Genomic DNA, 20,338 nt, shown 5'->3' on the forward strand with positions numbered 1-20,338 from the left:
AAATCAAACAGAAATCAGCACATATCTTGGCTCTTACTGGATAGCTATGTACTGAACACCGATACTGCAGCATCGGTTTCACTGTTGAAATTTCAGTTGTAAATGGACATACTAAGAATTCTACAAGCATGCTGTCCCTTGCAATAGCTTGGCACTCATTAGCAAGATCTGATAATGAAAGACTTAATTTGTACTCTCCTCTGTAAACTCTGGGCAAATTCTAGGTTCATCTGGAGAACGAACATGGAAAACTCCAGAGGTACAGACCTGGAAAGGAAGGTGGGTAAGAGTTATCCAAGTCTCTTGAGCCCCTGGAGCAGATGCAGGGGCCAGGTGCTCCTCAGAACAAGGGTCAGAATGGGCATTTGAAGTCTCCTGGGCTCACATGAGCCTTGCCTGCCCTTGGGCAGAAGCAGCTTGCACCAGCCAAGCACATCCTCCCACACATGCTAAAAGGAGAAGTTCTTACACTCCTAGGAAGTCACATTTGTTCCAACGGAACTAAATAAAGACTGAGATTTGCACAAGACTGCTTAAAGAGTACACCACGAGTAAAGTACAAGAAAGGACAAATTGCATCCTCTGACTTAAAATGTGTTCTTTAAACATTTGTGTAAAGGTCTTTAAAAATTCCTTAAAACAGACAAATTTGCATGGCATTTACAATAACTTGACTTCCTTGCCTGCTTACAAGATGTTAAAAAAACAGAGGCCTAAAATTAGGCCTGCTCTATGCTTTAAGAGTGCATTAGCATAATTAAAGCTGAAAGTCCTCTAGAGCTGACGCAATAATATCTAAGTGCATATACTGGCATAGCTTATTCTAGCCCAGTGGAGCAAAAGAAGCCTTCCCAGAACCATGTGCCCTGTGACTGTAGAATAATGTCTACTCAAAGGGATTTTACCATCTCTAAACAAACAAACAAAAAAATCAATAACTAAAATCTTTTCTCTAACTAACACTGGTCACATATTGAATGCACAGACAAAAACACCTGAATGTGAGGTCTGCATTTTGTACAGCCTGCACATTCAGCAGCTCCCACTGGCTCAATCAGCCTTGGACCATGTCTTCCAGCCAGGCTGAGCTGCACACAGGCACAAAACAGGAGTTCTCCCCTCACCTTCATGATAGTTCAACTGCTAAGTAACCCTTACCAAGCCCAAGTGACATACCATCACTCAACAGTCCGCTGTAAAACACCTGATAAACCTCAGGCCTGTTGGGGTTAGTCATAAAGGAACAAGGAAACAGTTTCCCTACATTTCCCCTATAATTCTTGAAGAATGGAAGAGAGAATCACATGGAGGGTTGTTGGTCCAGAACTGGACAAGTTTGTCTTCTGCTGGGCAGGGGTAGCTGAAGATACGGCTGCTACAGGAGCCTTGGCTGAATCAGCAAAGCTGAAATGGGATCATCCTTCTAGTTTCATAATGGAGAAGGCATAGAAAGAAGGACATTCCTGACCACCTTCCCTTTGACATCAAGGAGACTACTGCTGGTGGCTGGAGAAAAGGGTCCATGTAACAATGGCACTATGTTGAGACATGCATATAAGGTGGCGGGCATGATTTTATAGTTCTACTTGTTAGCCAAAGGAATGGCATACAATTCTGGAAGTAATCATATGCAAAAGGAGCTTAAGTTACTCCTGACAGTGTAAGTAGTGCTCTGGATTCTTCCTGGGCAACGTGACTAGCAACTTCCCATAAGCAACCTAGAACAGGGTATGGTTAGGCTCTCTTAATTTGCTTGAGAAACACACACTCTATAGACTGCTTTTACACACGTTCTATTGTTAACTCCAAATTTCAGCATGCTTCACAACTGCCTTTGAGCAAGGAGGCTACCTAGGGCTTCAGTGCACTTCTCCCTTTGAAAAGTCGTTGCAGAATCAATATAAATCATTACTGAACACTCAAAATCAACACAAAGTGGGTATGAATAGAAAGAGCAGTGCTTATTAGTGAGCATGGACTGCATATACATCCCAGTTACAAACTAGAAGCCTACCACGATTGACCCAACTCACCTCCTTTGTGCTTCCATCTCATCAGGAGATGGCCCATTCTGGACCTGGCGCTGGGCAGCTGGACCTGCAGAGAAAACAAGAGAATGCAATCAGAAACGCAGCAGCTGATGACTTTACCAAAGGAACAGTTCTTCTGAAGAAGGTAAGGAGAGACATGAAGTCCCATGCCCAATTTGTGGAACTGGACCAAATTCCCCAGAGTTAGTAGTGTCACTTGACTCGACCCCAGGCTTTTTTTTTTTTTTAAGAAAACCCTGCAGCTGCAAGGTTTTCTTATGCTTATACACATATACATACTTCAATAAGCAGACTTCTGGATGAAAGAATTTCAGGGTTTAAGTCAGTTACTCCTGTCACTGGCTAAAATATTCCATCACGACAAGCCTTAGCCACATTCATCACAGTTTTTTTCCATCATTTCATCAAAATAACTTAATTTTTCTCCTTTATGCATGAAATGAGCTCCATGCATTATTAGTCCTTATTTTTATTTTACATTAAGAACCCTGGATGATTGTTTCTGTTGGCAGCATTTTGTTCTTTTAATGTCCTTAAAATGAAGAACATAAAGCTCCTAATTATGCTTTGAAATTGCAGGTTTCTCCATAGTTTCTATATGAATGTCCTCCTCTTTCGACAGAAAAGCAAATAAGAGAAAAAAGATCAGAAGACACTACTTCAGGCCCAAATAAGTAAATAACTGACTTTCAATAACTCTTTATAGAACTGGCTGGGAAAACTGCAGATATTTTTATTTGCAAATTAATTTAAGAAGCTGAATTATTTTTCAGATGCACAACGTACATGATTCCATGGACCCCAAGATGACCTAATTCTCTCTTAGACATCTTTAGATGTGTAATGGTTGTTTTCTATGTCATGATTAATTCCCTTGCTCTACAGGTTGAGATTTCTTACAGAAATCACTCAGTGATTTCACAGTCATTCGTTCCTATAAAACTTTTCTAAATTCCTTTTTCTTTTGTTTTACTGACTTATGCATTTTGTTTAGTGTGATTTTTCTCTCCAAGTGCTTTAGAAGTGGAGTACTCCTAAAAGCCAGACAAAAGAAGGCGAGTGTGACTAGAAGAGGAGGAGGAAGCTTGTTTTCTCTGAAAAACAAGAAGCAATGGAGTGAGAGCTAATCAGATAATGCCAACTGAGGGAAAGCAACCAATCCATTGCACGTAAACCAGTTGCAGAGGTCAACAAGAGCCTGTGGCATGGGGATAACTGTTTTGTGCTACTGCACAGACCTGCTCCAATTGAAGTGACTGGAAGAGAGTCTGAGGAAAGCTATATGTAGCATCATCCTGGGACTACGCAGGGGTGTTCTGTTTTCCACTAGTTTTTATTACGCTTAAGTTACCTACAGCCATAAGAAATAAATTCTCCTTACATCCTCCCTGTGATCTTATTGAAACTCATCTTTTTTTCTACAACAATGTGCAACCTTCACTCTCAAACCCTGAGGAAGAAAGTTAGATGCACCCTGCTTAGGCAACTAAGATCTTGCCGAGGCTGGCCGACATATTTACAAGTCCAAACCAAGCTTTTGGGTCTACTAATTGCCAGAAACACAAACATTGGTAGATTTTTTTTCCCCTAGTCTGGAGCTCTGCACGGACTCAGGCGCCATCTGACGCAGTCTGCAAACCACTTAATGCTCTGCAACAGCAGAGCTCCCTGCTTCTGTCATCCTTGAGCTCATTTTTAGCACACTCAGCCACAGCTTGCACAGATACTGAATATGGCAATTATTTTTTGCTTGGTTTCACACATGTGCTCTGTGGGGTGCATACAGCAGCCACCTGTTTGATTGAGGGCTTTTTTCAGTTGAAGTGGACTTTTCCAATCTTAACTTCTCTCCACCTTTTTGGACATTTCTCAGACATGAGCAAGCATGATCAGTAAGTTATCCTGGTGATGGCATCCTCATTTAAACATGCTGCAGAGTGCACCACAAGCTGCCTCCTACTCTGCCAGCCTTCGGGAACGGCACTTCTTAGTAAAACCAGGAGACAGTTCTACTTCTGACCCATGCATGGCTCCAGAGCTGCAGCAATCTGCATCGTTAGCAACTAATTAATGCAGGAGATATATGCTGTGAATATCCCATCTTTTCTCGCTTCGTCGCTTTGTAATAATGAACTGTGCTTTATATAAGCTTCTTTGGGCTCAGCTCAAGGCTGATTTCGGGGAACATGGAAGTTTTCTGTTTCCTTTTCCTGCTCCTGCTTATTGAAGAAGGTTTGCAGTGCCAAGCACCATTCCCATGGCTGGAGGTGACTGAGAGAGCTCCCTGCAGCAGGTGATGGTGGTTGGGTGTTGGTGGCACCTCCCACACCTCTGCACCATACCACCCACTGGAAATAAATCTTTTTCCTCTTTTACTCATGCTACAACTGCAAGTACTTCTGCCTGAGTGCATGCAAAAAAAAATGGCCACACAAGGTCCATTTCCCCAATCAACCTGGGCTTTTGAAAAGCCCAATCTGAGCACTTTGAGGTTTTCATTCATTTTAAGCATTGGAAGCAGAGCAGGGTTTCTGCAAGCCCTATAGCCTCATGGTGCTCAGAGATCAGTGTGACAAATGTGGTGGGCTAAGGAAAGGGTCCACAGCAAACGTTGAGAAGGAAACAGAGCTGAGAATGAAAATACATATTCATCATATGAACAGAATGTGATGATTTTGTTGGGAAAAAACCTCACAGCAGGCTATGGGAAGATAAGAGGTGACAGACAGACAGATGCCTCTACCTGCTGCTGGATGGTTTCCGTGTGTGCTTGGATGAGAGTCAGGTTCAGGCACCAGGTCTGGCCCTTCACCATATACATTGTAAGAGCTTGCACAGGCTTTTTTTCCCAAACACTCCTTGAACTTCAGCAGTCTGAAGCCATGTCCACCACCTTCTGGAGAAGAACCTTTCTCTAACCCCCACCTGACCCTCCCTTGACATGTTCTGTCCAGTCCCGCTGCTGTCACCAGAAAGCAGAGCTCAGCACTGTCCCTCTGCTCCCTGTGAGCAGCTGTAGGGCTGCTCTGGGCCCATCTGGCTATCCTGGTGGGGACAGAATGTCTTGGAGATGTCCTGGCATGGCCAGGGGCCACCAAGCTGCAGCCACCATGGGAGCCAGCACAGGAACCAGGCAGTGATGCTGAACTCAGACTCATTAGCAGAGACAATTATCCTGGACAAAGCACTGACCTAATTAGTCTAGATAAAGCATGTAGATACAGCAGGGTGTCTACACAACTTCTGGGACCCGAGCTGTCGCAGCCAGCATTGGGTGACACAGCAGGCCATACAAACCTAATGCCTGTGGCCAGGTAGAGCCTGTGAGAGCTACAGTGGGCAAAGCTGGGGCTCGTGAGAGTTGAGCTGTGGTACTGACCATCCAGGAGAATGCTCACAGCCCCCTTCAGGGCATACAAAGCCACAGGGAGCAGAAGCACCCCATGGTGCAAGAGGGAACAGGGCCAGCAGGGCAGGGCTGGACTCAGGCCACACTGACAGCTCTCATGCTACGTTTACCTCCCCTCTATTAAACATTAACTCCACACAGATACACCTTTAGAGAGTGCTGTTCACAGGCAAGATGCCTCCTTTATAGTCTTTATAACTTAAGATGTTAACTACCTTCTATAACATCATTGACAAATGGGCCAAAGTTTACCTCCAGAACTGCAAAGAGATTTACCAGACTTAATTAAGCTGGTCCTGGGAGGCTAATAGTAAGTAACTCAATTACACCCAGCCCACGCCTGCACAAGTAACATTTGTTTGCATCAATTTACCTACAGGTGAGACTTGCTATCAACACAGTTAAGGTACTCTTAATCTGAACATGCCAAATGGTGACAGACAGTGCTGAGCCTGGGGCAGCAAAAAGTCAGACACATCCTCTGAAAAGCATCCCTAGCAATGCTGCACACAGCTTCATTTTACTTTATTCAACACTGAATTTTAGGAACCTCCAACTTAACAGCTCTTAAACTCGTCATTCCCAATATTACAATTGTTTTATCTTTTATCCTTTCACCCGTAAGATTACTTTAATCCAACATAAAGCAAATCTTCCGTACACTGACATACAGGTGTGAGCACAGGGCTTCTGCACGAAGTCTGTTCATTCAAGATAAAAACTTACTCACCATTCACTGGTGAAATTCTGTGGTATAGATAAGGTCTAAGGAAGTGCCAGAGCTGGAAAAACAAGCCCACTATTTAAAATGGGACTGCCCTGCCCTAACATTGGTTCACATCTCTTGCAGGCTAACAGGTTAACGAGTTAAGCTGCTTGGTAACAACTGTAAGTAGTGCACACAGCTGTTTGGGGTTTTTTTTGTTTGTTTTGCTTTTTTTTTTTTTTAAGGAAAATCAACAAATGGAACTGCAGGGAGGAGTTACTCAATAACACTGTCATGCAGAGACCCAATGCTGCAAGGTGATTAGACAGAACCTGTCCTCAGTGCACCAGGAGTGCTAATAAGCACATCAGCAAGAAACTAGCATACCTTTGAGTCCATTGCTAAAGCTGTTAATTCAGCTATTTTGCATGAAACGTGATGGTAACTGTTTGATCCTGTCTGTTTATCTATCATGGCACAGTATTTATAAGCTTTCATGCTGGTGTCTCAGTTGAGATAGGGAAGAGGAACTTATCTTTATCTGAATGCAGTAAAGATGACTCAGTGCTAACTAACCCTTCTAGTAGGCAACTGCACTCTGATAGCCAGGTCATATTTAATATGTAAAGGACACGGCACAGGTGCACTTCATCTCAGCATCAGGAGCATAGTTTGGGTTACCATGCACATAAAAGACAATTCTAACAGCTTTACAAGAATTTAAAAAATTGATAGAGGTGATAGTGTGAGTGGGAGGTATTCCACAGTGAGGTAGCTCCAGGGCTAGCAGGGTCAGCATCTCCCCTACTGTTCAAAAGCAGCAGGAGCAACTGTTTTCAGCTTAATTGATACTTTCCCCTGTAACTCCAGTTTCCAATTGATCTTGAAAAACTTTCCTGAAGAAATGTGCCCCAAAGGGTGAGCATGGGTGATGCATGTGTCACCCCAAGGGGAACCCTGACAGAGGCAGTATGGGTGAAGGACTGCAGAGGCCACCAGCTCTCCTTGGAGCAAAGCTGATTTCTCTCTTACCTCTCTCCTGTGCACAGCACCTGCGCTACACTGTGCATGACAGTATTTGATAATTAGCAGGCTGGAAGGCAGGTGCAGGTAGTGCTGACTGCAGCTCTATGTGTAGTTCAACAGGGATGGGATATCCATGTCTCATCTTGGGGCTGTCTGTATTCTAACCAGTGACTGACAAATGCAAAACACAAACGATTGCATGGGAACTTGGAGTTATTTTCTCCTAAGGAGCTAGAATAGCATGAGCTGAGAAGCAAAAGCTGCTGTTCCATAGGCAGAGGGTTTGTTTGAGCCACAGCTTTTCCACCAGCAAACCCTGTGCAGGGCCATCCAGGAACAGGTGAGCCCCATTCAGCTTTACAAGAAAGAAGAGCACAGCCAGTAAGGTGAGCACAGGGAACACCGGCACAGGGCAGGGAAAGGCAGCCCTGGGACATCCCAGGAGGGTTCTGTTTGCTGCATTGAGCTCAGAGCCAGAGAGAAATAATTCAGTGAGTGCTTCATTAGGCACTAATGAAACAGGTGGATAAGCCAGCCACCTGCTGCGGTAGCACCAAAGCGATGTGGGGACATCTCTCTGTGCCCTGCAGGCTGCTCACCTTGCTTCCAGAGGGAGCTTCATGGCATGTGAGCATCATACTTAGTGAAGGACTGATTGCTTCTGGTATGAGAGCTGCCTCTGGTTCTGAGGAAACAGCGTGTGCATGAAAACTATGAGACCAGATGTCTTTTTTTTCTTTTTGGAAGAAAAGGGCAATGTGGAATTGCTGAGAGTGTTATTCCAGTGTTGTTGGCCTCATAAGCACACAAAGGGGACATGAGAGGATGACATGGCAATCAGTGCCAGAACTTACAAAGTCATCTGTAAAATTCAGAGCGATAAGGCTGGCTGAAAAATGTATGTAAAAATGTATCTAAACAAGCCCACAAATACTTCTTTCCTCCTTTATTTTTTTAATTGCTTTCACAATGTGCATCAAGCCTATTTTCCTGCACACTCAGGTATAAACATTTCAGTAAAGACCAACATCAGCTCATAATCTCATGCCGGTAGGCAGTAATGAAGATTTAAGAAAGATGTCAAAAATCAAACTCTTGATAAAATCAAGAAGATTAGAGATACCTCTGCCACTGCATGGAGATCTGGCTCCATTGAGAGCCAGAGCCCAGTCAGTAGATGCTACAATGAAACCGAGGATAAATCAATACTCTCCATCATACAGTGTGACAAAGATATTTTCCTGAATAGGGTTTTAATGAGGTACTGAACTGTTTTTCTAGGCACTGTCCCAGCAGAGCAAGGTCAGCACAGGCAATGCTGGGCTCATGCTCTGCAGGAAGAGCACTGCTGGATCCACACAGCACTTTCCCACGCACGGCAGGGACAACGCCTCAAGCCCCACACGTCTATCTTGTAAAATATCAACTGAGCATCTTCCTTCAGCTGAGTGCCACCAGGTGTGTATTTGCATAAGAACACACACGTACCTGTTTATACACACGTCATGCTTACAATTCCTTTCATCAAATAAAAAGCTTGAATTCATATTCACACACTTGAATTATCAAAGATCATCTCTAGTTTTGTTTAAGAATTATGATGCATTAAATTGGAAACACATTTATACTTAGTGTAGCCTGGTGCAGCACCCAGGGAGCCTGGAGCACCACGGTCTGTTCCTGGCTCAATTCCCCATACAACACTGCAAGGCCAATCTCTCTGTTTTTTTATTTTTATTTTTTTTGGTGTGTCTCTTTCTTCTGTCTTTCCCCAGCACGGCTGAAAGCTCCCCAGGGAAGGTTTTCAGTTTGTATTTCCATGGAGAACAGCAGGGCTTCCAGCCCCACATGTGCATTGAAGCAATACATACACACAGAAAACACCACTTTACAAACACTCAGTTTGCATCTAGTTAATGGTTAAGACCTAGACAAGAGCCATACTAACAAGGTTTAAACCCCAGTGCTGCTACATGCCAACCACATTGGATGACTGTACCTGGACAGAGTGCTAGGAGGCAGAGGACTTTTCTACAAAACACAACTTGAGGATATATTTGGGGATTTATGGAAAAATGTGGAAAAACAACATTAACAACACTTAATACTCACTGATAATAAGAAAACCAAACTAATAAATTTAATGGAAAACAAAGGAATACAAATGCAGTGCCTGACCCTGTCCACACTCACACGAGAAGCCAAGCCCTTTTGCTTAAGGGAAGTGAAAGCCCCAGCAGCTGCAGGACCCAGAGTAACCTCCTCAGCCTCCAGTCTCGTGGCCCAGTCCTCACTTCTGGTGAGGACTGACAAGAGCTGACAGTCACAGGCAAGTTTTCTTGGAGGAAAGAGCAAGTAAACAGACAAGTAACTCTTCTAAGTATAAATACTGCCCTTGTTCTTAGCAATTTCTTAAACCAGTAACTATTTCATGAATATACATGCTTTTTATTAGCAAGTAAAGATAGAAGCAACCCAACATGTTGATTCACCAATTCATATTTCTGCTGTAACGACTTCTGATTTAAGAGCCTTGACTACAGCTGGCATCAACTGGCCATAATGGGTTTTGTCCTTCAGACAGGAACTCAGCACCCTACTGCCCCATTGCCAAAAGCAAACAAAAGATAATCAGTCAATAAAATACGATTGCAAGCCATCTCCTAGAGCGACTGGATGGAGGCACAGAGCATACCCATGCACAAAAGCCCAGCATCTACAGACCCCAAGCTCCCCCCACCTTCTCCCACCACAGCGCGGCATGCAGGGAGATCTCTGTCACCTACAGGACATCCTGCACAGGACAATGCAGTCACAGTGGCAGAGGCAGAAGCAGTGCCAGATCCATTCCCTGCTGACCATAGTATGGCAGCAGCCTCCTCAGCGCACTTCTGTCCCCACCGTCCTCATGCCCGGCACTTACTGCCCACCCTGCTGCAGGCCAGGTTTCACCAGGTGTAATCTATCCCCTGCTACCTGTGCAGTGCACCCAGCTGCTTAAATATTTAATCGAGCCCTCTGCTTTGTCTGTTGCAGTTCTTCAGGGTGCCCGGATGCCGGGCTACATTGTCTGGACAAGAAGCACTCCTGAAATAATAACATGAAAGTCAGAAAGAAATTCCATTTTCTGCCCCTTGCCCCAATTAGACATCCATGTGCTTGCCTACATGGAAGTAATTAGTTCTGCAAGCAAATGCAGAAGTGTGAACGATAAGAAAATGTTAGCTTGTACGAGGGAAAAAATGACTGCAAAAGAACATGTGGGATCGAGTTCACTGGCGGTACAGCTGCTGAAGTCAAAGGGTTACACCAGCCACGAGTGCAGAGCTCTCGTATTAAAATAAAAGTGTGAGCATGCTGGATTTAGAAATAAACAGGTATGGCCACCTACTGTCTTTCAGTTCTTTTCAGCACTCCATCATTCTTGATTTCCTCTGATCCCAACACTTTTGTCCCTTTCTACTTTCTCTGCTAATCACCTTCCTCTCCATTATACCTGCCATTCAGTTGGAGCTAAGGGACAGTTGGTACAAGGAGGCTACGCAGAGTTTTTATTCCCTGTTATCTTTGCCTTAGCAGTAGCTCTTTGATCCACCCCTTTCCCTTCTCCTTGCCTCTGCGTTGCTCTGTGCAGTGGTGACTTCATGCAGCCACAGCTGCCCTAGGGAACGTATCTCCGTAGCCTCAGTGAAACAACTCTGATTTAGAGCACTTTATGGTTTGGCTCACTGAACTTAGCAGGTATGTATTTATCTGATACCTAATGTCTGGAATAGCTGAATGGAAACTGGAAGGCTTTGTACAGTTTGAGTGGGTGAAACCCCGGGTGGAGGTGGGTTGCTATCTACCTTGAGATTTATCAATCAGCCGTCATTCAAACATGCCTGTCCTTCATATACAATACAAATTCAGCACAACTGAGTAGCTCCTCCCTCCCTGTTCCTACTTTCTACAACATTAAGCATTTTTCTGACCGATACCTATTCTAACACCGAAACCACTCGTCACATTTTCTAACGCTTGTTGCTATGAATTATTAATGTCTCATTTAACTCTATAGAGCCGATTCCTCTCAGTTACCAGATGTGGCAAAATAAGTATTAGCCAGTTACTATTTGAGACAGCAAAACCTTCGTTAAAAGTGAACCACCTTTTTCACAATGGCACACAGATGGTCTTAAATTTTACCTGCATATACCCATTCATCCCTCTAGCTGGCATGAGAGGCACATCAGCAGACAGAAATATTACAGCCAAACTTGAGTGTAAGTTCAGATTCTCATAATTCTGAGAGTCTCACACAATTACTTTCTGAGGGCTTAAAAAATCCAGAAATAAATGTAAAATATTGGCATTAATATAATGAAATTATAGACTATGTTTTACAATGAGACTCCTCCAGTTTTTCATGAGAAAAAGGTCTGTTGAAACCATTGTGTTCTGCGTTTTGAGAGTGCTCCAAATCCTTTTTGTTCTCCTTTGCTTTCCTCCTATATTGTATGATAAAGGGAAACATCTGGCTTCTGAAATGACCTCCAAAATGCTGACAAGCCTCACGTCACTATTGGATCCACTTTTAAATAGCTCATTCAAGTAGAGCCAGTATCACCCTATGCCTGAGAATTCCTGTTACACCTAGATAGCACAACATAGCTCTGGGTGAGGAGAGCTTACATGGATGGAGAAATTCCTTCACAGATTCAAGTATGCGCTCCTAACTTAGAAACTAAGACAGGGATCCCGAAGATCATCAACAAGAAAGAGATCCTTAGGAACTGGGAAATTACAGCACAGTTCAGAGGGAAAGTAAGTAAAGAGCCTGAGAAAACAGCTGCCCCAGAACCTATGATGCCAGTCATTACCTCAGCTTCCTCTTTGGGCAAACAAACTTACAATTTGCTAAATATTAATAATATTTGTATAAGTTTGAGAAAATAAACAAACATTTAGTCCAAATGCTTTTATAAGACTGATATTGCTAACTAAAAAACAAACAAACAAAAACAATAACAACAACAACAAAAACAACAACACACACAGCAGAAATCTCACAATTTCTATCACTATCTGACTCTTCCTCACAAAGGTTACAGGCCAGCTTGCCTGTGGCAGGACAGATGATTTCTGAACTAGCAGTACTTGCAGTTGTTGTGCAGAGATTTCAAGCAGCAAATCAATGGGCCATCTCTCACTCCTATATAAAAAGCAACTTTGACCCTATTATGATCATGAATCCACTCCAAACGGCTAGATGGCAAACACCCACAACTAACTTCTCTTGTAATCCATGTAATAGGAAATCAATTGTACAAATTGCATTTTGACAAACATACATCTTTAACGAGTCCATAGAAAAGGCTGAGAATCACTTGTGATGCCCCACACTTAGCTGGTGTAGCAGCCCTCTGAAAGGAGATGCACTAGAAAAATGTGTTTTGATTTGTTATTGTTTTTTAAAAGCTGGCAAAATGTAACTCTACAATCCACAGCAGTGAAAGACAGCTATAATTCTGCAGGTGGTAACAGGCAGGTGGGTGGCTGTCCTACATGAAGCCTACTGCAGGGAGACAGTTATTAGCTGTCTGAGTAACTGCTGTTTATATCAAGTGATTGAGTGCAAAGGAGTCAATACGCTGCTGATATAACTGGTGTTGTGTTAATTTCTGTACATTTTGCCCTTAATTGGAAAGGTTGCTTTACCTTTTTATTCCCAATATTCATTTTCCATGCTTTGAGAACCACTTAACAGCTTAAAACAGGAAAGTCATGCCAAAACTGAAATAACACCATCAAGTGAACAGAGTGCTTGGCTTCCTGATTTTAGAAGCATCTTTATCCACTAGCACTTTGAGAAGGCTGTACTCTAAAGAGCTCCAGAAAACATACAAGAAGGAAAAGGGTGAACATTTGTGTTTCTCAGTTGGACAAAATATACTAAAAGCACCACAGTTGTCCTATTGCCCATACCATCATAGTCCTGTAGACAGAAACTGGTTTCTTCTATGGAGGAGAAATGCCAAATTCTTTGTCCTGTTTGCAGGAGCTGCATACACTGGACCAGGTTTAACTCTTGCTTTTGCCTTTCTTTGCTCTCAACTTTCACTTGCACCACCACTCCCAAAGGACGAGGAGAGCAGAAGCACTTCAGAACAACAAACCACGCTCATGGGATGACTGTCACTGTACAGGCAGCATTCAAATCCCCAGCAACTCAACTAGTGTGAGATTGCAGACCTGAAGGTGGCAGAAATCATGCCACTCCTCTCCACATGTGGTCTCTCTGGAGCTGCTCCCAGCAAGGGATCCTGGCTGAGCCCTGAGTGAGCTGGGCCTCCTGCATGAAGCTGATGGATCCTCTCCCAGATTTCTTTGCTGCCCATCAGCAGCCCATGGCACATTAAGAACAGCCACTAGTAACATCACTTGATTATAGCACGCAGTTTTCTAAATGGTCTTCTACACAACATTTTAGTTAATTTAATTGATGGAAAACGTTGAAGTTATGCTACGCAGCTATTAAGATCATTTGGTATACAGGAAGCTGTGTCACGGACTCGACAGTTCTCAGAGGGCTCAACTTTAATTAATGTAAGCTTGCACACTGATTATGATTCACTTGAAAATATTCACAAGGTGCATTCTTTTCCCTGAGACTCAGATTTTGGACAGACTGTGATGTACATTCTGCATGAAGCAGAAGCCTTCAGGAAAACCTCAGACCTGCTGATCTCTTGTACAGAGGCAAGCAAGAGCAATGCAAAAAACCCTGTTTTGTGAACACGGCTGTGCCACCAGCTATCATTGCCAACCCTACAGAAGGATGAATCCTCCCTGTCTGCCCAGCTTACAGGAGGAGCCTGGCTTTGACTCCAGATCTAACTTTCAGACTTGTAAATATAGCTGTGATGAGTCTTATCCTCAGAGACTAAGCCACAAGCTCTCCCAAAATACCCACAGATCCAGGGAGGGTTTAGAAACCTGAATATCACCATGTGTCGTGGCTAGCTGCTCAGTGCCCATGACTCACTGCTGGGTGTGCCTTTCCTCTCCAGCCCAGTGCTGTGAGCAAACCTGTCATCAGTAATACACTTCTGCTTGCCAGCCACAACAGAACCTCTCCTGCATGAAACAGGCTAAAGGAAGTTTAATCATTGCTTCGCTTTTGGATGAGCTGACTGTCCCAATACCTAGCTTTCCTACTGAGAGGAGGCTGGTATGGTAATAGCTGTGAGACACCTGTGACATAGTGTGTATATGTTCCCTCCCATCACAGGAATTAAAAATACCTGCTTAGCCTTGGAGGCTGAGCTCAGTTTGAAATGCAGTGAACAAAACTCAGCTGCCACCTCTAATAGGATGGGCAGCTCCTGCAGTCTGCTCTCTGTCACAACAACTGCTGCCCTGCTCTTTCTTTTGCTGCTTAACTTCTTACCATTTGAAACTGTAGGTGCTTTGCATTACAAGGAGAAGCTTGGAGGAAAGGAGAGTAGATAAGCCTTTCAAACTACACTAAACCCGGCCTTACTCACAGCAAAATGGCTCTTTGAGGTTAATCTCGAAATCTCTGTCATCCCTGCCTTTATTCCCACATCTCTTACCCTGGGGTTGTCTCTATACCTGAGCTCCCACTCAGAAGTGGAGCACACCAACCACGCCCTAACCCACCTCCAGGGATCCACGCTGGGACCCATGTAGCAGCACCAGTGAGGAAATGAGCACTCCCAGATACAGTGTTTGACATTGACGAGAGTTAGGAACTTAATGGGAAAGAAAAATGTTCTCTATCCCATGCAGTTATTAAAGCAAGATTGTGGCTTTGTGAAATGTTCTAGCACAAATAGCATTACATGCTTGTACGGAATCTGTGACAGCAGGACAATGCACGTCTGTGTTGTGCACAGAGGTGAGAGCAGACAGCTTCAGTGAGCACTTATGGATCTAAAAATCAAGGAATCTAGCATCACTGGTTACCACTTCCTTACACCTAGGCTCTGCTTGACTCTTCTGGGAATACATTAAAGCACAAAAGCCTGCCAAGCTGAGAAAATTACCATGATATTTCCAGCTGATTTCCCTAGAATGTTATATTAAGCTTTCCCCAGCCCCAAGCAAGCTTTATCACTTTCCTTCTGAGCAGCTTGGTGGGGCTGCTCCTCTCCTAGCTCCTTGTGGCCCTGCTGTGTGCCCCCTCTCAGGTACTCCCACTGAAGGAACTGGGAAGCTTTCCTTGTTGGTTCCTGACACAGGCATGAACATTTATTTGGAAGCACTGAACTCAGAGCCACAGTTCATTGGTGCAGCCAAGCAGAGCCTACCAGGTCCGCAGCCACCATTCAGTTCCCAACGTAATACTCTAAATAGGAACCACACTCATCATAAAGCTGGCAAAACGATGACGCACCACATCAGAAGCACCAGACAAGTGATGCATTTTGCTCTCTGGCTGCCAAGGATGGGACCTGGCTGATCCCTGCTTCCTCACCCCCAGCACAGCCAAACACAATGGAGGGGAACTGAGAAACATGAGCAATTCCATATCGTGCTGCTGAAGCTCCTCATCTACGTGTCACCCAAGCTGAACTGCAAAACGCGGCTGCCTGGCCTAGTTATCAAATGACCTGAAATTCAGCACGCTCATCTGCCCAACAGCTGCTTCACTGACAGAGGCAGGAGCTCCTGCCTGGCTGCTGGCACGGGGCCATGATGGAGTTGGGGTCTGACATGCACTCCTTCGTGATGCTCTCAGCCCTGCACAGCGTGGCCTCAAAATGTCTGGAAGTCTTCAGTTCTGCACAGCAAATCCTTCCTTCTCCATATTTATTTCTCATTTGGATCATTAAAAAGAGATTGCAGAGACCTGGCACTTCAAAGGGGGAAAAGCAATGAACCGTCCTTCCCTACCAAGTGAAATGAAGGTGAGGTTGGATCTTGTCAGATTTACCTCTTTCTAGAGAGAGTGCTGCATAAATAATTAGCAGCACTAACAAATTCACTTCGTTTTAGGAAAGCGACCTATATAGGGGCATAGTAAGCAACACGAAGGTGATTGTAGTAAGTTATATGCCCAACACAGCTAACTTAGTGAGATAAATAATTTCAACAGATACTGTGAATTCCATTTTTAGTAGTGACACATTCAAATACACTGACACTTTTTGAAGTTGTTTGATGTATAGCACATTACATTTTTCTATGCTATTGACTAAATCTAGCCACGTATTAATAAATCTTTACAGTATTTTTACTGCAAAATAGTATCAGTGATATCTATTTTGAAATAGAAGAAGCAGAATGAGATGTTTATACTATGCTGTAATATCCTTGCTTTTGTGCAACTGTATTACAGCTATAATTGTGCAAGAAAATAGGTGCTAACCTGAATCTGGACTTTGATATTGTCTGGGATGATCTGGTCTGCTAGGTAAACAGCATTTCTCATTCCCTAGCTCAAATGAGGAATGACCACCATACAGGTTTTTAATGCCGTGTCTCAGTACTGGAAAGTCAATAGTTTCAAACTGCTAACAATGTGCCAAAGCAGCATCCCTCTTGATACAGCTGATTGGAGCTGCTGCCACAGTGTCCACACTTGCATTAAAAAGACCAAGGCTTAGGCCTAACATATGCCTTGCTCTTGGTGTACTTCAAGGTATCCTCCAGAATCATTTCTTTACCCGGAGAACAGACTGTAAGTGAGAGTACAACCATGAATATTTGATTACGGACACATGAAAAGAATCTGAAATCATGTGGTACCAAGAGTTTAACTCAAATATGCATGAGCAAGCAATGTAACTAATATTAAATGTATGCTTGTATTTTTCTTGTTCTGCACTGTTGTCTACTTATCTATGTGAATTAACCGAATTGAAACCCCCCAGTGAGCAACATCAGATCTAACTGTAGTGCAGAATGTTCCCCTAATGAATTTTCAATTTTCTCCTACAAATGGTGTTATCACATTACTGAATAAAAGATTATTTATATGTATGGCAATTTATATTAAACCATTACGTTTGGTTTAATTATGTGAAAAGGCTATTAAAAACATTTTAATCTATATTAATATATTTTCTACTTGTGAGCTACTGTCATGGATGCTTTGGCTCTATTTTTTTAGATACTGTTTGCTAGGTGCAGAGTGCTAACTCCACGCACTGCTAACATGCACAGTGTTACTCACTGTCCTACAGATATGATGAACAAGGCCAACTAGTCTTGATCTAATCACGGGATTCCTGTTTTGTGCACGGGGACACTTTCTGGCCTGCACTTACTCCCATTGGCAGAGATCTCCTGTTAGACACAATGAAGGAGTGCTGCCAAAACCCTGAGCCTTGATCTGTGAGCCAGACACATGCACAGAATGATTCCAGCATGGCTCAGTGACACCAACAAACAGGAGCCTTCCCAGAATAACACACTGTTAAGTAGGAGGTGAACACCCAAGTCTGCAAAGTGCTGAGCTCCATGTGAGAGGAGCCTGCATCCCTCCTTGCATCACTAGGAATCACGGGTACATTCCTGCAACGTGTTAAACAATATCAACTTCTCCACAAGTCCTCCTTCCTGTACACCTTACTTATCCTAAACTGTTCTAATATCTTGAGGATGTTGCACCAAAGTACTGTTTTAACTTTCTTTTTCATTCACTAGGTGTGCTTGAGAAGAAGCAGGAACTCCAGTACTGACATGTGGACAAGTTGAAGTGCGCTGCACAACAGACTGCTTTCATATTACTTATCTACTTTTTTGGAGCATCTGCTAGACACTTCATGGCTGAAGTTTAATTCTGACCTACGATCTTTTTAAAGAAGGCAAATATTTTGCTGCACTAATAAAAGAAAATAATAATACAATTAACCACAAAGTGCTTTTGCAATAAATGAACATTCAATCTCTATGCACTCTCAAAGTGTTGCTCTGAGAACTACAGAAAGACTAGACAGAAAGACCAGATAAGATATTTGGTTTTCAGCTCTATCACAATGGACAGCTAATTAAATGCTTTGCTAATAATAGTATTCTGTGTTTGAGGAGATAAGACCAATTACTTGTTGAATTTCAGTCAAGTTCTGCAGACATGTCTGCATAATCCCGATAATAAAACAGCCAAATTGTACTGTTTAGCAGAAGTTATTTTAATCTCTTTCTATTTCTCTAGTTTTGATTTATCATTAATGAAGTGTCGCTGGTGGAAAGAAATAAAGGAATCTGGGATTTCTTAGTAAAAATTCCATTACTACATAAAAAATAATTGCCAAATCAACACAACAGCAGACAGACATCATATAAAACCCTTAGGGAAGTCAGTGGAAATCCCTCTTAAGACTTAAGACAAACTAGAGAACACCTAGGAATGTTGTCATTAAAATATTATGTTTGTGATCTGAATATAACCTGTGGTCCCTGCAGTACTGCAAAGTTCATTATTTTCAACAATTATCAACACCTTGTCAGTGACCAGGGAAACCAAAAGGATCTTCACTTCCCAGGTTCTCTGAACAACACTCAGAGTTTTCCCAGCGCTGAAGCTGTTCTTAGATCAAGAGAGCAGTGCTTTACCCTACGCATTCTGTGCTGTCAGCAAACACAGCTGTGACTTGGAGCCACAGTACACAACCTACCTTAAAAAAATGCTTCTCATTTCCGGGGCAATCATGCCATTGGTTTCACCTCCTCAGGGCAGGCCTATCCATGGGGCAGGGCCCTACTGAGAAGGCACATAGCCCAGGTGAGATAAGTAGGGGCAGGATAAGCACACCACTTTATCAGGAGAACTGAACTATCTGTTCAGCCTGGAGAAGAGAAGGTTGAGGAGTGATATAAATGCTGGTGTCAATGCCTAAATGAATCTACGTGAATGGCACAGCCCTGGAAAAATCTCCATCCTTGGAGATGCTCAGAACTCAATGGGACAAATAACTGAACATCATTTCAAACTTAGCCTTGCTTTAAGCATGTGCCTGAACTACATAATCTAGAGAAGTGCCTAAAGAATTCTCTGTGAAGGCACTGTAGAAATTAAAGAAGCAAACATCACTAGTCTCCATAGCATCTGGAGAGCAAATAAAGGAACTTCATCTGACCACGCTTTTCACTACAAAATGAATTATCTGCTGATGCCCTGGGCTCCACTGCGCAGTTTCTAAAACTTAATTAAGGTTGCTACTTCGAGGATAATTCAGCATTTAATATCCAAGAGTACTTAGTACTCTCCTAAATGTTTTCCAGAATTTGAGCTCCATCAATACAGATGACCCCACAGAAAAAAATAAAGGGACCAAAAAGTAGGATGCCTAGTATTAAAATTCCCAGCAGCTCAAGATCCCTAAAAGATACAGTGCTACTCCATATGCTACAACAAATTAGTCAAAGCCAAAAGGTTTATTTTCATTCTATAATGAATAATTTCGTGAGACTGCGACACCTCAGGAACACTGTTTGTAAACTTCCAAATTTGCAAATGAGGTAAGTGACCTAACTGATGACAGTTCAGTACTACTCTGTTCTTTTTGTGACAAGGAAGAGTTCTAGATGGACGGTTACGATTGCTCTTATAATTAAGAGGGGATCTGATCCAGTGTCCCTGCACTCATATGTGGATAGGAAAAGAAAAATGCAGAGGGAAAACAAAAGGAAAAGGCATGATGAAAAATAAAATAGCTACGGGCTTAATGAAACCTGACTGAACTGCATAAATAAACACTGCTACAGCTCCTTGCAGAATTTAGGAAAACGCCCTGAGCACACAGAATGCGGTTGTTACCATGGTAATTTTCGTACATCAGGCAAATTCTGTAGCTCTTTTCCTGTTTAAACTCACATGAAAAAAATACAGGATGAGGTACAGACGGGCAAATATCTCGTTTGTGTTGGTGAGAGATTATTCACATAAGCACTTCGCCAGAGGTCGGCTCTGTACCTGCAGGGCGTGACCGTCCTTTACATGAGCAGGGGTCACAGTCTGGGAAACCTCAGCAGGTGGATGCTCTACACCTCCCCTCTGCCTCCCAAAAAAGGGTTTGGGGAGGGGGAATACTGCATAAAGAAGCCGCCTCTCCAATCTTCAAGTGCTATAATTTGTGAAGGGAGCAGAGTAAAGAAAACTGGGAAGCAGCTGTGAGGCTGAGATGGCAGAGGGTC

At 43.1% G+C, this 20,338-nt stretch overlaps 1 protein-coding gene across 6 annotated transcripts in view; it reads right to left on the minus strand.

Annotated features, from left to right (window-relative positions):
- Positions 1-20,338, minus strand: part of EVL (Enah/Vasp-like) — a 128,750-nt gene that overhangs the window by 15,302 nt on the left and 93,110 nt on the right. For all 6 annotated transcript variants that reach the window (XM_065750281.1, XM_065750306.1, XM_065750290.1 and 3 more), the window contains exon 4: positions 2,034-2,097. In XM_065750281.1, the coding sequence (XP_065606353.1) occupies positions 2,034-2,097 (64 nt within the window). The remainder of the gene's footprint in view (positions 1-2,033; positions 2,098-20,338) is intronic.

The sequence above is a fragment of the Cyrtonyx montezumae genome, unplaced genomic scaffold (genome assembly GCF_038088225.1).
Source record: "Cyrtonyx montezumae isolate F1298 unplaced genomic scaffold, pur_monq_1.0 scaffold_10, whole genome shotgun sequence".
NCBI classification, from domain to species: domain Eukaryota; kingdom Metazoa; phylum Chordata; class Aves; order Galliformes; family Odontophoridae; genus Cyrtonyx; species Cyrtonyx montezumae.